This window comes from Styela clava, chromosome 13 (assembly GCF_964204865.1).
Source record: "Styela clava chromosome 13, kaStyClav1.hap1.2, whole genome shotgun sequence".
NCBI lineage: Eukaryota > Metazoa > Chordata > Ascidiacea > Stolidobranchia > Styelidae > Styela > Styela clava.
In genome coordinates, this window is record NC_135262.1 from 11,808,468 (window position 1) to 11,823,222 (window position 14,755).

The 14,755-nt window shown below is 32.0% G+C and overlaps 1 protein-coding gene across 1 annotated transcript; it reads left to right on the top strand.

The window, feature by feature from the left end:
- Positions 1-630: 630 nt before the first annotated feature.
- On the top strand, positions 631-7,244 carry LOC120332564 (uncharacterized). The gene is made up of 14 exons (XM_039399833.2): positions 631-763; positions 1,029-1,100; positions 1,407-1,590; positions 2,168-2,327; positions 2,758-2,883; positions 3,287-3,399; positions 3,549-3,779; positions 4,212-4,257; positions 4,376-4,434; positions 4,684-4,847; positions 5,603-5,698; positions 5,881-6,059; positions 6,377-6,537; positions 6,792-7,244. The coding sequence occupies exons 1-14, from the start codon at positions 661-663 to the stop codon at positions 6,817-6,819; spliced, it is 1,722 nt and encodes a 573-aa protein (XP_039255767.2). The 5' UTR covers positions 631-660; the 3' UTR covers positions 6,820-7,244.
- The last annotated feature ends 7,511 nt before the right edge of the window (positions 7,245-14,755 follow it).

Genomic DNA, 14,755 nt, shown 5'->3' on the forward strand with positions numbered 1-14,755 from the left:
TACAATTTTAGTGATGATCTGTGTGAATACAGAATTGAAAGATAAAAAATGAAACTTCTGAGTTGTGAGTCAATTTAGCAGAATGTATTTACTGTGATTCAATCTGTAAGACTGTGAATGTGAATAAATATAATATCATCTTGTGAGTGTAAACATATGTATCAGAAGTAAACGCTGAGCACCCTAGCACCTTACTATACAGTCATTCAGCACTTGATTGGGAGAGCCGCAATATATCAAACAAGTCAGCTATTTGTATTCCATTTATGGATAAGTATAATCCATAAGAATATTAACACAGAAAGAAAAACAATAGCACAGAACTTCTGGGGACGCTAGAGACAAATTTACTTTAGAATATTTACTGTAATACGTTACCTTTACCTATAATGATGCAGAAATATCCAGTGCGAGATTTTCAAAATGTTGCATCGAATTTTATAATAAATATAACTAATGTGTTACAAACTCGTTTGTAAAAGATATAAGGTTTTTTGTAAGACATCGGACACTCTTTATATATATCCGCGTTTCTCAGGTATTTGTTTTGCTTTTTTTAATTGATTTTAACAGCTCATCCATAATTAACTGGATCGCAATTGAAGCTTGAATAATTACTGATTTATTTTTATTAAGTTTAAGACATCATAAATAAACAACATGATGTTATATAAATTTATGGTCATTTTGGTCATGATGACTTTGTCAAAGTGCGACATATCAAGGCCAAGTACGAAAGTGTTATCTCGGTTTGAAATTGCAGGCAAGTATTCATTATTAACTATTCGTGGACTCGCACTGTCAATCAAAGATTAATTTTGAAAATCGAAAACTGCCGATAAAAAATGATTTGAATTTTATATTGTTTTTAAAATGATTTCAATCATATTTCTCATTTCATTTTGCAGTTTGAGAGTTTAAAAAAAATTCGACAATTCATTTCATATTCTTAATGCATTTTTTTGGCCATACTACAGTCATTCCCAACGCTCTCATGTAATAACAAATCTCTCTATTAATTTTTTCAGAAATTACTAGAATAGCGGAAGAAAATCTTGTTCATGAAATGGAAAATGCAATGGCCGACGAAGAAAAACCTCGTATGTATATTGCACTTTACGTGTAAAAAAATATGCATGATTTCAATTTCGTGAAGTATGATGCATGGGATTTATGGGCAGTAAATTATTACGTACCTCCTGAACAAATTAACCGTCAAGGCATGATTCTATAAATTCTACGGTGTGATCTAATCACTTCTAGTCATGGATATATTACTTTTTATCATTATTTAATATTATTTTTACATATAATTTATATTGTAAATATTAATGTACAAGAGAAATTTCACTATTTTGAAAATAAATGATTGAATGAATTTTTCAATATAATTTACAAATTCTCAGCGATTTTTGTGGAGCAGCCGCCTCCGGATGCAAGGGCGTATGCAGAAATTGAAACAATTCGGAAAAATATCAGCCGGAATAGAGATGTGGAATGCAATATAACAGCAGGATATATATGGGAGTTGTGTCGCCCAGTGCTTTTGAAAACTTGCAAAGAACAATACAGGACAAGATGCAGAAGCAGGTATGTAACATGAATATGATTGACCAATGGACGAATTAATGGTTGGAACCATGAAAAATGTGTTGCTAACAGCTTTTTCTCTTTTATTGTTCATTTTGTGAGTCAAATAGTCTTAGCCAGAGATTATACAAAATCATTGGATTTTTATTAACCTACGTAACAATATACTGTTTTAATTCAATTTATTAACAACGGTCAACGTGGTATCACGGTATCGGCAACGGCTAATATTTGATCGAAATATGGTGATGTTTGTGTTTGGGCCATGTGCAATTAGATTTTCTTCATTGTTTACTACAACGCAAGCGTATCAAATGTTTCGGTATTGTGAAAACTTTTCAATTTAACGGCATACATCTCGATATGTGATTATTTACAATTAGTCGTAACTGAAAGTAGTTTTACTGTAACTGATGTAATTCATGATTGGTTAAGATTAAGTGTTGTAGTTTCGAATAATACAGGAATAAAGAAGATACCAAACACTACCTAGATTTGTTAAAAAAATATTTTTCTTTTTCTCGTTTTATTATTGCTCCAATATTTGTTATTGCTCTGAATATTGCTTTGTTTGCAGAACCAGTCCGCGAAGTTTCCGATCATTCAATCGAAGACTTCAACGCATTTTCCCTATTTTCCGCCCACCGGAAATATTCAAACCTATACCACTCGGTGAATGGTTTGAAAATCAAATTTCTCACCTCAATGACGCAATCAAAAACTCAAGTAATATTCAGGTAACTATAATTCAAGAAAACGGCTCGGTCAGAAGTAGGTCATCAACATTTTCAGAGATATCCCAAAATAATTTTAAACCAATTACACTGCTTGCAACATGCTATTGTGACATCACAAAATTAAAAGTGAGAAAAACTTGCCTCATAATGAACAAAGTAAGTCACAACTCTATTATGAGTGGAAGTGATACAGAGCGTTTAAAAAGCGTGGATGCAACCATATATATTTTCATTCGATGTGTAAGTATAAGAGTCACCAGTTTGTTAAACGAAAACTTCAGATATAATTTTATACACCCACATAATTCAACGAACCTAACGATTCTATAATTCTAGTATACTCAATTGTTTTGTGTCATACAGGTCTCATTGAAATAATTAGACGAACTCAATTTCAATGAACGTCCATTTTCTCTATAATTAATTTCAGTTTACTGTTTCCATCACAAATAACAACAAAACCCACACATTCACTCATGAGGATGTTGCAGAGGAAATTGAAAACGTCACAGATCAATTCCAAAGATCAATGAACCGGGTGTTTGGAAAATACAGGGTATAATTTATAATCATTAAAATCTTCTGTTTCTGAAAGGCAATAGGACTCACTTGGAAGTAATAAACCTTGAAGTCGATTGTGAGTCTTCTACAGTACGACACTTTTACATTGTTTAACTTTAACGTATATATTGCAAAGTTATCTTGTGACCTGGGGTCCAATAAAGTTTATTTACTGAATTTTAAAACTGCCAAAACTCAGATAACTTACTGCGCAGTTTGGCTGCAGCTTGATAAAATATAAAATACACTGTTCACAACTTTATTTACACTTTGGAATTAAATGTAACTTGCTAATTTATGATTGAAAGTTCTTTTTTTGTGTTCAATTTATTTTCATATGTATTTATCATGTTAATGGATAAATTGGACTTAAACAAAACACTGCTGTTTTATTACAGAATCTTCTCAGAATTCCAGATTTACCTGCTCGAAGATATCACAATCGTTTCAGAGAAAGAGAAAATGAAGACTTCGGCGAATGGTTACAGCGATTTCTTTCTAGGATCACAAAGTGAGAAATGTTTTTAGAATTTTATTTTGCCCACAAACTTTAACGACAACAACACATGTTTATTTTGCCACAATGCAGTCAGCCATGGTTAATATTCATTAGATAGAAATAGAATACAGTTTTAAGTTTATATTAAAATTATTCTCAAGTGATTACGACGATGAAGATGACGATTATGAAGATGACGATGATGAAGATGTGGAAGATGATGAGGTTATTGAGAGGATAAGATTCTCTGGAGCAGAAACTCGCTCTGAAAAGTCTCGTCCTTTTGATCCTTCTGTTATCCTACCTAAACGTCTCCCTAAAAAAAGTAGAAATTTTTCAAGAAGAAAGAATACTAGACACAGAAGAAGCCCTCATCGTGGATATTACGGAAGGTAGGCAAATCAATTAAAACAATCAAAAAAATATTTTTTGGTTTAGATTTACGCTCGGTATACAAACTGACAAAGAATGCCGAAGAGATCTAAAATCGACCATAAAAAAGTATGAGTTCAGCAAATTAATAGAAATGTTAATACAATCAAAAATAGTTTGTCATAGTTGGTAATAATCAACGGTAACAAATGCATAGAAATAAGATTACCCAGTTTAATTTCGCGGTGGCGGATGAGCTTTTTTTCGACGGGTATGGTGTACTTTAATATGTTAACTACTAACGAGCAAGCGTTTCATTATTCTAAATGTTTAGACTGGAATGGCTTATACTTGTTTCCATCAAACTGCAATTGTAGAATACAGCCGTACTCTTTCGATATAATTATAACTATTTTTTCGCAACATTTAATTGCCGATGTTTCTTTATTCAGAGAAAGAACATCATTCAACCCACATATTCAGTACGTACGTGCACCGGTAGGTAAAAGCTAACAAAATTGGAAAAAAGTACAGCTGACGGCTCTTCAGCAAAAATACTCTCTAATGTTATTCATTAAGTACGACACTTATGTTTTGTTACTTTTTTGTTTTGTAGCAAAGAACTGGACACAGGGGCAATTATCAAAGCAATTTTATGCGACAACAAAGAATGCAGTAAGTGATAACTGCTTCTCAATATATAAAATTTATAAAAAAAAAAAAAAGTACAAAAAGGCTAGAACTTATTTTCAGATATCCGCCTAACTAAACAAATATTTACTATTCTGTAATATTATTTGGAGAAAAATATCAGAAATTGTATAGAATAAATTTCGAACTGTTTTCTTACTAACAAGTCGTTCATCTGGCAAAAAAGGCTTAAACATTTGAAATTAATTTCAATTTGAATTTGCTTTTTCATAGATCCAGGGAACCATGGCGCAACTTTGCAATGCCACACCCCCGCATTGAGTCCCATTTACCACCAAGGTTTCCACCAATTTTTCCGAAAATACCACATCATGGAACGGAATGGCCTAGGTGGCATCATCCAATTATGAGAAAGCCAGAATTTCCGAGAAAAGAAGGTAAGACATAAAAAATAAGAGTATAATACGAGATACCATAATAAGCGATAGAATAATATAAAATTCTATATTTATAATATTATATTACAATACTATCGAGTAGAAACTTTAGAGTAAAATAGCTTTGTTAACATTGAACTTTGACACAGGGAGGAGTATTTGCTTAGGGGTCAAAATTGTTGATTATGAAAGATTTTGTCCTAAGTATTTTTTTTATTCAGTAATATTACACATGGAAAATTTCTTCAATTCAGTATTTCTAATTAAATATTGAAGATTGTAGAGCCATGGCATAAAACAGGTTTATATTTGGGGGAAAATTTTGAGTTCGGAATCAAAACTTTTGTCAAGTTGTTTGCTGTTTAGAAAATATCCCAATGTCAATAATGTTTAGTTGTTTTCTATTTTCTCACAATTCACATAAATGTGTTCTCCGATTGGACATAATTTAACCAAATTCAGTATTCAAACGTAAGCCAACTTGATACCAGATTATGATGATAACAACGAATCTACCTGAAAAAACAAAAAACCCCAAAAACTGAATCTTATAGAATCATTTGTTATTGTTTTCATTCCATATTTTATTGAGGAATGATACGCTTTATATTTGTATATTTTTAGTTGTTAATAAAGCGATAAATGGTAGTGAATTTTGCAATTGAGCTTGAATTAAACCAATCTCGATCTCGCAGTAGTTCACTGGCCCTATGATATTCACACTATAATTCCTATTGTTACTTCTGCTATCACAGACATTGAAATATCTTGCGAAAAATTTGAAGAAAGTCCTGAAGTTTGTCTCGAAATTGCAGAAAGAACAAAAAAGTGTGAATCGGTGTTGCAAAATGGTAACGTTATATTGAAAATAACATAGATAAACGTTTTATTTTATAATGTTATTCATGAAGATAAGCAATTATTATATCGAAAGATAAAAGCCATATCCAGCAACATTTATTTATGTACTCTTAATCATCGATAACAACTTCATATATAATTTAAAATATCTCCACCTTAAAATTTTACTCAGTTTGTCCCAAATACATGGAAGCACGTCGAAGAATTTCTGAAAGATTGGATGAAGTTATTTCACAACAGCATCAAATTACTCACGTTGTTAGAGGTGACGATGACGACGCAGAAGAAGTGAACGAGAATTATCGATGGGAAACTCAAATCAGTGGAAAATCATCCATTGTTATAGAATCTGTGAGACATTTTTATACGTGCTACCTGATTTTGCATTTATTTTTATAAAAGTGAAATGTTTAAACAGGTTGAATTGTTGGAACTATTTTGAATAAAAATATAAATTTCTGTTGAGTTTCTGTTGTTGATTTGTTGTTGCATATTCGTACGTTACGATATCAACATTGATTTTGTTAAAAAACTGTTAAAAAAAGTTTTATCCCAAAGAAGTAAACAGAAATGTATATTTTTGATTAGTCTTTGAAATTTTCTAATCCTAATTTATATCTATCTATTCAATGTAAACGTCCAAAATTCTGAATATCGAAACATTACAGATTCGTATCAATCAACGTGGAACCCATGATGCTTACGTCATCGCTAAACTGTCTGACAACACTAAAGTTGAAATGGTTGTCCCTGGCTCTGATCACGATATATCGGCTAAATCGCTTGGAAAGGCAATTGGAAAAATGGCTTTCGATTCATACAAACGAAGGTTCGTGACTTTTATCTGATCCGCTCATCTGACTTTGTTACACAAATAGAGAATCACATATTTAAAGCACCTACTAAAATACAACTATTCAATAGTTATCGATCTCTTTCATTAAAAGTTTTTCTGTAGTTTATAATTTTTGTCACGATGAAATTTGCCATTGAAGTTGAATTGAATCGAAATGATGTTGAATGAGTTCTTTTTCGAGGGGTTCTATCAAATGAAATAATTACATTATGTTTTGTTATTAACAGGGGCATTCAGAGACACAAGAGACAATAGTTCAGATATATTCAACATCGGCAACATACGACATCATTTCAGACATTATATACAATGATCATCAGCTCACCAAACTTCGACAATGCTTCTACTATATAAAACGTAAAGTTATTGGTTGTGATTTAAATAGTGATTCAAATTAGTTATAGAAAACATTAGTGTTACCAAACAACAAACAATTAGATGTTCTAGATCAGTGTTCTTCAACCTTTTTGTTATTGTGGAACCCCTGATAAAATTTTTCGTTTTTTATGGAACCCCAATCAGAATTGAAAAAAAAACACGAAATACTCGTAACACGAAAAGCTGAACAACAACTCTATTTTGTAGTATATACTCTCTCTAGTCTCGAGCAATATTCACAGATCCTGAGTAATTCAATAAATAGTCTTGCTGCACACTAACACAAATATATTTCTGTAACGTTTCGTCTGACCAAGGTCAAATTTCATCAGACATACATATTTCAACTAAAGCAAGAATGTTAACTTATATTCCCAAATTGCTATTCTTGCTTTAGTTGAAATATGTATGTCTGAGGAAGTTTGACCTTGGTCAGACGAAAGGTTACAGAAATATATTTGTGTTAGTGTGCAGCAAGACTATTTATCGAATCACTCAGGATAGTTATCTTCACTCTTGCTACAGCATCCTTGCATTATATGCATATGGATCCACCGACGCAAAAGAATAGAAAACGAAAAAGTAGTTGGTCTTGTAGAAACCCAATCAATATCTACATACTTTGAACATCATGTAACTATGGTGCAACAATAGCGTTCTTGTAAGTTGCATAACAATGACTAAAGTAACGAAACAACCGAAAATATTTCTGTTTTGTCTATTAACTGCACTGTGACTAAACCTCCTGTTTAACGAATTGGCCTACTTGGAGTTTGGATGAGACACGGTGGTCTAAAAATATTCATAATGACGCATCAACATGCTGAAGCAAAAATGACTTTCCATGAAAAAGAAAAACGCGGAACCCGTGAGGAACCCTATAAACTCACGGAACCCCACTGCATGTATTGCGGAACCCTAGGGTTCCGCGTAACCCCTGCTGAAGAGCACTGTTCTAGATGTTGTTATATATATATGTAGAAAAATATTGTGCTTGAGATTTTTGTATGAAGTTTGATATTTTCAAACTCTCTCGATAGTATTTTCAAAATGTAGGTCACGATGAAAATAGTTTCATGACTCATTTGAACAAATAGTTAATATATTATTATTGTGGGTGATGATTCGGAAATGTTCAGGTTTCTTCTGAGCTTCAATATAGGAAAGGATCTAGGATAATTTTTTTGAAAATATCTTTTGCCTACATATTTTTTACAACATAGATTATACAAGGAACTGCAACCCAGTGTTACGTCCGAATGAGAGTGATATAATTAACATATATTTACCAGAATATGAAGATGTCTCTGATATATTATATGTATTCACAATTAAACTGCCAATGCAAAATCGTGAAAAACATCCAAGTGAAATTGCCAGATCTAAGGCCAGTATGCTCCAACTAATTGCCAACCAAGAAGCGAAACAGATAACTAACTGTACAAGTTGTGCATAATTTAAATGGTTCACATTTTATATGTGAAAAACTCTTTTTAATTCACACAGATAAATGTCGGCTACTCTAACACGCCAAATATAATTTATAAATTAGTTCTAGTGTGAAAGAAAAGGAGGCAACCAAAAGTTGGAGTTGTTTTTACAGTTTTATTTCACTTAGCTTTAAAATTTGTCAATAATATTCAGTCAGAATATAAAACATAGTCCATTTATGGACAGGTATTTCATCTGCCATCATGGACCATATAACAGTACATAACAGTAACCATATAACAGTACATTTGGTCCTATAGTTTGGAACTAAACTCAGACCATGTGGCATATATGCTTGTCGAGAGAAAACAGCAAAACAAAAAAAATCCATGATTGTTATTTTTCATTTTTTATTCTGCAATATTAAATTATTTATGTGTTTATGGGCATTAGGTAAACTGATGATCTTGAAGATTCGAGACATTTTTTTCTCTGTCAGTAGACCAGGATATAAGCATTTTAAATTTATTTGGTGACAGAACGCAGCTACTCCAGAGCATATGTTTTGCAGAAGATGATGCTTAGTTTAAAATAAGGTAAAAGATTGAAGGTGAAATAGAGACAAAGAAAAAATTTTACTCGGCTGGTATTTTTGGCACAGAAAATAGAAAAAAATGCATAGAGATACATCGGCTACATTTCATATTTTATGATCAGGCTCGATGTCTATCTCTCATTTGTTTCATGATACATTGCTTGCACCAGATAGATTTAGTGTAGTTATCTGAGGTGGAGAGAGAAGCAACGATTTATTAGAAGTTGCTAGTAATACGGCTCTGAAAGTTTACTTTAGTCGGAAGCTATATTTTTTCTTTGTTTTCTACGTTTTTTTCTATAAAATGTAAGTTAAAAACAAGGATCAATGGGGAGTAGTTCGTATTATGCATTTTTTTGTACGATGAGGCCTGATATCAAAATCTAGCATGAATTTGTGGTGTATGTTCGCTTTAATTTCACATTAGCTTATCAATGTCATCCCATTGGGTTGGAATTTTCCCGCGAGAACGTGTAATATACCGCATTAGAAAAGCGTAACAAATTTCCATGTCGGAAGCCGTAAAATTGTAGGCATTTAACGAATATCCCACTGCGACATGGTCGAAAAAATATTTTCGGTGATATTCATGCATTTTTAACTCTTATAATCAATTAATTATGCAAAAATTTGGTGAATATGGGTTGTAAAAATGACCTTTTGTTTATGTGAATTATAGTTACAGTTAACATTATGATTTCGCAAATTCTAAGGCACTATATGACCATGATGATCATATTTCTTTGCTGTTATAAAATACAATAATTATAAATATGCAATAATTACAATAATGTAATGAAATAGCATAAAAAATTCTAATAATTGTAAAATTGGTAGCTTTTCCCTTATCTAATATTTGTGCTGTGTAGGGTGTTTATTGTTTGGGATTTCCAATTATTTCACTCCACGACCATTGCCAAGTTTTCATTGTCAAACGTCAAAGTACGGATGCCATATTGTAGCCAAGGGCAAATTTGTAACCGACGCGGCAGGTGGTCAGCGTGTATCTCGAGTGACGTTGGAGTACTCAGCTTAGCTTGTGTCGATGTAGAAAACAAACCCTGATTATTGTACAGTTTGTTGTCTTCCTGGAACTTGGATGGGTACAGGCCAAGTGTTTGTAAGAGACGCAAACTATCTAAGATACGTCACATTGTACTTATCTGTGTACATATACATATATAGTTTTATTTTTTTACCGGATAGTAATCGAAAAATCTATATGACCTGAACTGCTAATTGAACTTGATTACAGGTTACAAAATGAATAGAAAAATAAATAAACGACAGACTTGGGTAGCGTGTTCGTGCGCTGGGTAACAATTAGCAGCTAATCACGGATAACGCAGAAGCATTTGTGTTAATTAAAGCACAATGTGAGACTAATTATACGGACAACACAAAGGATCTAATCATATTCGTTGTGGTTGTTTGTTGGTAATATGATTAGCATTCAAGATGTGTAATTGAATGGCACCACGTAAATTATTATTATGAAAAAGTAGGCCTATTTTTACCTCATTATTTTTATTTTTGAGTGATAACTGGTTTCCAGGTGTTCTATTTTCATGTTTCCAAAACACTATTAAAGTTAAGGGTAATTCACACATAACATTTTAAAACAAGGATTTGTCAAAACCATGATAATCGGGTGAATTTTCAAGTAGTTTTACGTTCAGAACCCATCCTGCCAGAGACAAAAGGTTTACATAGGATTTAATAGTTATATATTCATCTTGCCTCTGAATATTCTTGAAGTTATATTGCAAGTCGCATTTCAATCTGAGTTGAATCTTCTAAAATTATATAGTCTGTTTGTTTAAGGCCAATTATGATCTCGTCTCGCGAGCTTTTTTGGTGATGATATTCAGATAGGTTGTCGGTTAAGTGACCCATAATTCGAGCCTGTCTTGCTTGTCATGATCGTATCGAGTCTGAGTGTCTCATTAATATTAATAAAGGTCGCCTCAAAATCTTTATTTTTTAAATTTTTATTTGAGAGCTTTGAGAATTGCGAGTTTGGACTGCATATATCGTACTCTGGCAAATTGTGTTTGACTCAAAACAAAAACAAAAAATGTGTAAAAATATATAACAGAGTACGCATAACATTGAAGCAAAGAAAACCAAGGATTACATATTGTATTGTGATCAATGGATCGGTTCATACTAAATGAAAAAAATAACGTCGTCGAAATTTCTTGTAAATGATAGAGTTAAAGCATTCTACATACAGACAAAATAATATGAATTTGGGCTTACAACTGTGGTATTAATTTCGATATTATTTGGCAGAGAAATCATATTTTATAAATAATTGTTCTGGTCAAATTTTTACAAATTAAATCGACAATATAGTCCAGATTGAAGTCTGTTATCAAAATAATATTGTACGTTGATCTCTGCTTATCAAACACATGTTCATCTCAAGCGGCCCGTTGACAAAAGTGCTAACGCGATTACGTTCACGCCTGATTAAAATAACATTCTTCAAATCTGTCAACAACTAATCATATTTAATGCCTAATTAAGACATCGATTGCGCAGATAAGCGTAAAGATGTAAGACAAATAACGGTAGTTCACGAAATAAACATTCAATATGTGGTACGTATATTTCCCATCGGTCACTTGACATCAATTTCGGCTGCTTTAGCATTTTATAAGATGTTGTTAAATCTTTAAAAGTTCATTTTTTTCACAAACATATGATTTTGTATAAAAACCGTCATGTTTATCATTAAGTTGTCAACCGGCTCGCATTTTGAAATCAAGAATCTTCAAGATCAAGTTTTATACTGCATAAATAATGAAATCTAATTCATTTCTATTTAATTTAAAGCACTGAGAGCTGCAATGGCAAACTATTTAATCTTTTAGGCAGTGTACGCGATCTGTTTAACAGAGTTGACGACTTAGAGTTGCGGTTTGAAAATAAGAATAATATGTTGATTTCAACTCAAACCCAATTGATTTCGGCTCTTTCATTTTAAACCTAGCTCCGCAGTGCAAGTTATGCATATATGTGATATATGTATTATATTTAACATGTTCTAATGACTCAAATAGGTCCAGCTGGTATATGTTAAAATAATCATTTACATTAGCGTTTGTCAAGTTTTTTGCTCGTGCGGCGTCAAGTTATCAGGGAAAAAACTCACGGCGTACTTACACGACAAAAAGAATACTGCTGACCTCGAATAAAACTCAATTTTGTGATTGTTAATGGGTAAATTATGTCTCTAAAATTGTGAACATGTAGGCCCAACGAATAAAGGGAAAAGGTCAACTCTTCTTTTTCATCTCTGCCTGATTTTCCTTTGAAATCTAAAATAACCACTCATGCAGATCACAAAATTTCAGCAAGTAGTGTCTACCTTGATTGTTACGTAACAGCTACGTAATACTAAAGATGGACACTACGCAACAGAAAATAAATGTCATAGAAAGGTAAAATGAATTGGTTGTTCCATATACACAGCATTTAAAATAAGAAACAAGAAAACTTATATAATAACTACAATATGCAATATTTCCAATCATATATTAGTTATGTTAATTTTCGCGGCCTACTTAGAAAATCTCCCCTCTTTGGAACCTCTGATTTACATGATAGAATAACATGTGGGCTACATCATATTGTCTCATGTATTTACTCTTTAGAAATATTCCAAGAAAGGTTCTTTGAAATCTTACCAAACGTATTAGTTTCATGTTTCAAATTTGTTTGTTCGCGGAATCATTGAAGTAATAAAATTGCAGTTAAAGATAATTATAAATCGCTTCTTCAAACAAGTAATTATCTTTCATGTTCCCCAAGCAATGAAATATTGCACGATACACAGGAAGGAGAAATAGAATTAGAAACACATTGGAAGTGTCATTTCCTTTACGAAACGTGTGTGAATGTTTACATGATTTTGTAAATTTGCTCTCCAAGATTTGATATTGGGAAATGAATAAAAAAAAAAGAATCGCGTAATTGATTAATTCGAATTCGCAAATGATTGTTCGTAAATCTTTGTATGAATCAGAAATTTAAAATATTTTTATACTTTGCACCAAAAGCGACTAACTTCAGTTTAATTGAAAGAAAGTCTCTTACTAGCGCGTAAATTAAAATTTACTATCATATTAATGGATTTTGCGTTATTGGCGTTGGCAGCTTGTTAAATACACCAAAGCAACACAAATTGCTTGCTTGTAGGTTGTCGGTTCATTTAGAAAACTATTTGAACAAAAAAATTATTTAATTTTCATTATCATTCAATCTTATCTATGTCATATGGATTGTTTATGCAAAGAATTCCTTTGACAACAGACTACCATCTGGTATTTGAATGCAGTAAAACGTCGCTTCGTGGATGCTTTCGTTCTTGGTTTATATTTGAATCCCATGAGATATGCATTTGGGTTTCTTTTTATACTAATATAAATATTAAGCTTACATAAATATACTTGAATAATATTATTGAAATTTTTGAAAACAAAAATCACTAAACTATAATATGACGCCATAAGAAGTCCAAAATTTTGTTTGTAGTTGGCCATGCTTGTAACGAATCTGTATTTATTATAAAATATAACTGTATGTTGCATTTATTTCTGATTTGTATTTCCAAAGGATCGTTCGGGGTCATTGCACTGTACATTTTCATAAAATATTATTACAGATATTCTTGGAAAACGCATTTGTATATTGGGCATATAAAATTATTACCCCTCGAATATGATTCTCTCAACATACATATTATTAATCAATCAATTAGCACGATAATTAGCACTCTAGATGTTATTTTAATATGACAATCTTTCTGCAAACATCGAGGCAATCAAATAAATTACCGGGTGCGTAGACGAGGTTTAAAATGGAGTGCACGCAGAACATGCATTCGAGTTGTAAGCGTGTGCGTAAGACCCACAAATCGGATTTCTTCAAGGGTTCTTCGTTATTCACGTGCTCATGTGGATTATAAACAGTTGTCATGCGGAGTTGTTCAGGTTAATCGTTTGTCTTCTTTTTATAACAGAGTAGTGTATTATTCAATGCACAAGCAGAGAAGACTTTGGGTTATTCTAAGTGTTACATTTAGCTGTGCGTTGCATAAATGAAATATTATTGAAGTGTAGCAAAATTTTTAATTTAGAGCGACAACATTAGCTTAGCTTGTGCAATGATTACATGGGAATGAATATTCGAATATTTACAATATGTGTAAACAATATGTTGCAAACTCAGATTCTAGTATGGAAATTTGCAACTTCGTCATTGGAATCAGTCAGAAGTCTGGACGTTTTTGAGGAAATTTAAAATCAGAGGTAATATTTTTAAATTAGACAGGTGAGAAATGCACAGTCAAAATAATCAAAGACTACTTCAGTACTTATTGCTCTTTTCCAAAATTTCAGCTATTGTATACAGTTAGCTTCTTGAGCAAATAATTCACCTTTTTGCTTTGCTACATAACAAAATTTTAGGAAAATATATAACGCTTGAATAATAAAATATATTGCAAGTTTGACATATTCATTAATAATTTAATATTTTAAATGTTCAATGTAATGGCAGATGTAAACATGCAAACAAAATAACGGAAATTATGCGGTTACAAATAGAGACATAACGAACAAAACAAGTAGCCTTAAAACCGTAATTAATTATACAAAACATACAAAATTCTGTACCATTTACGTGTGCCGCATTCGAACTATGCCAGAATTTAAATTTGAATCAAAGCCAGAAAATGCACCAGAATAGTATTCGATATCAGTGAAATACTGACTTCTG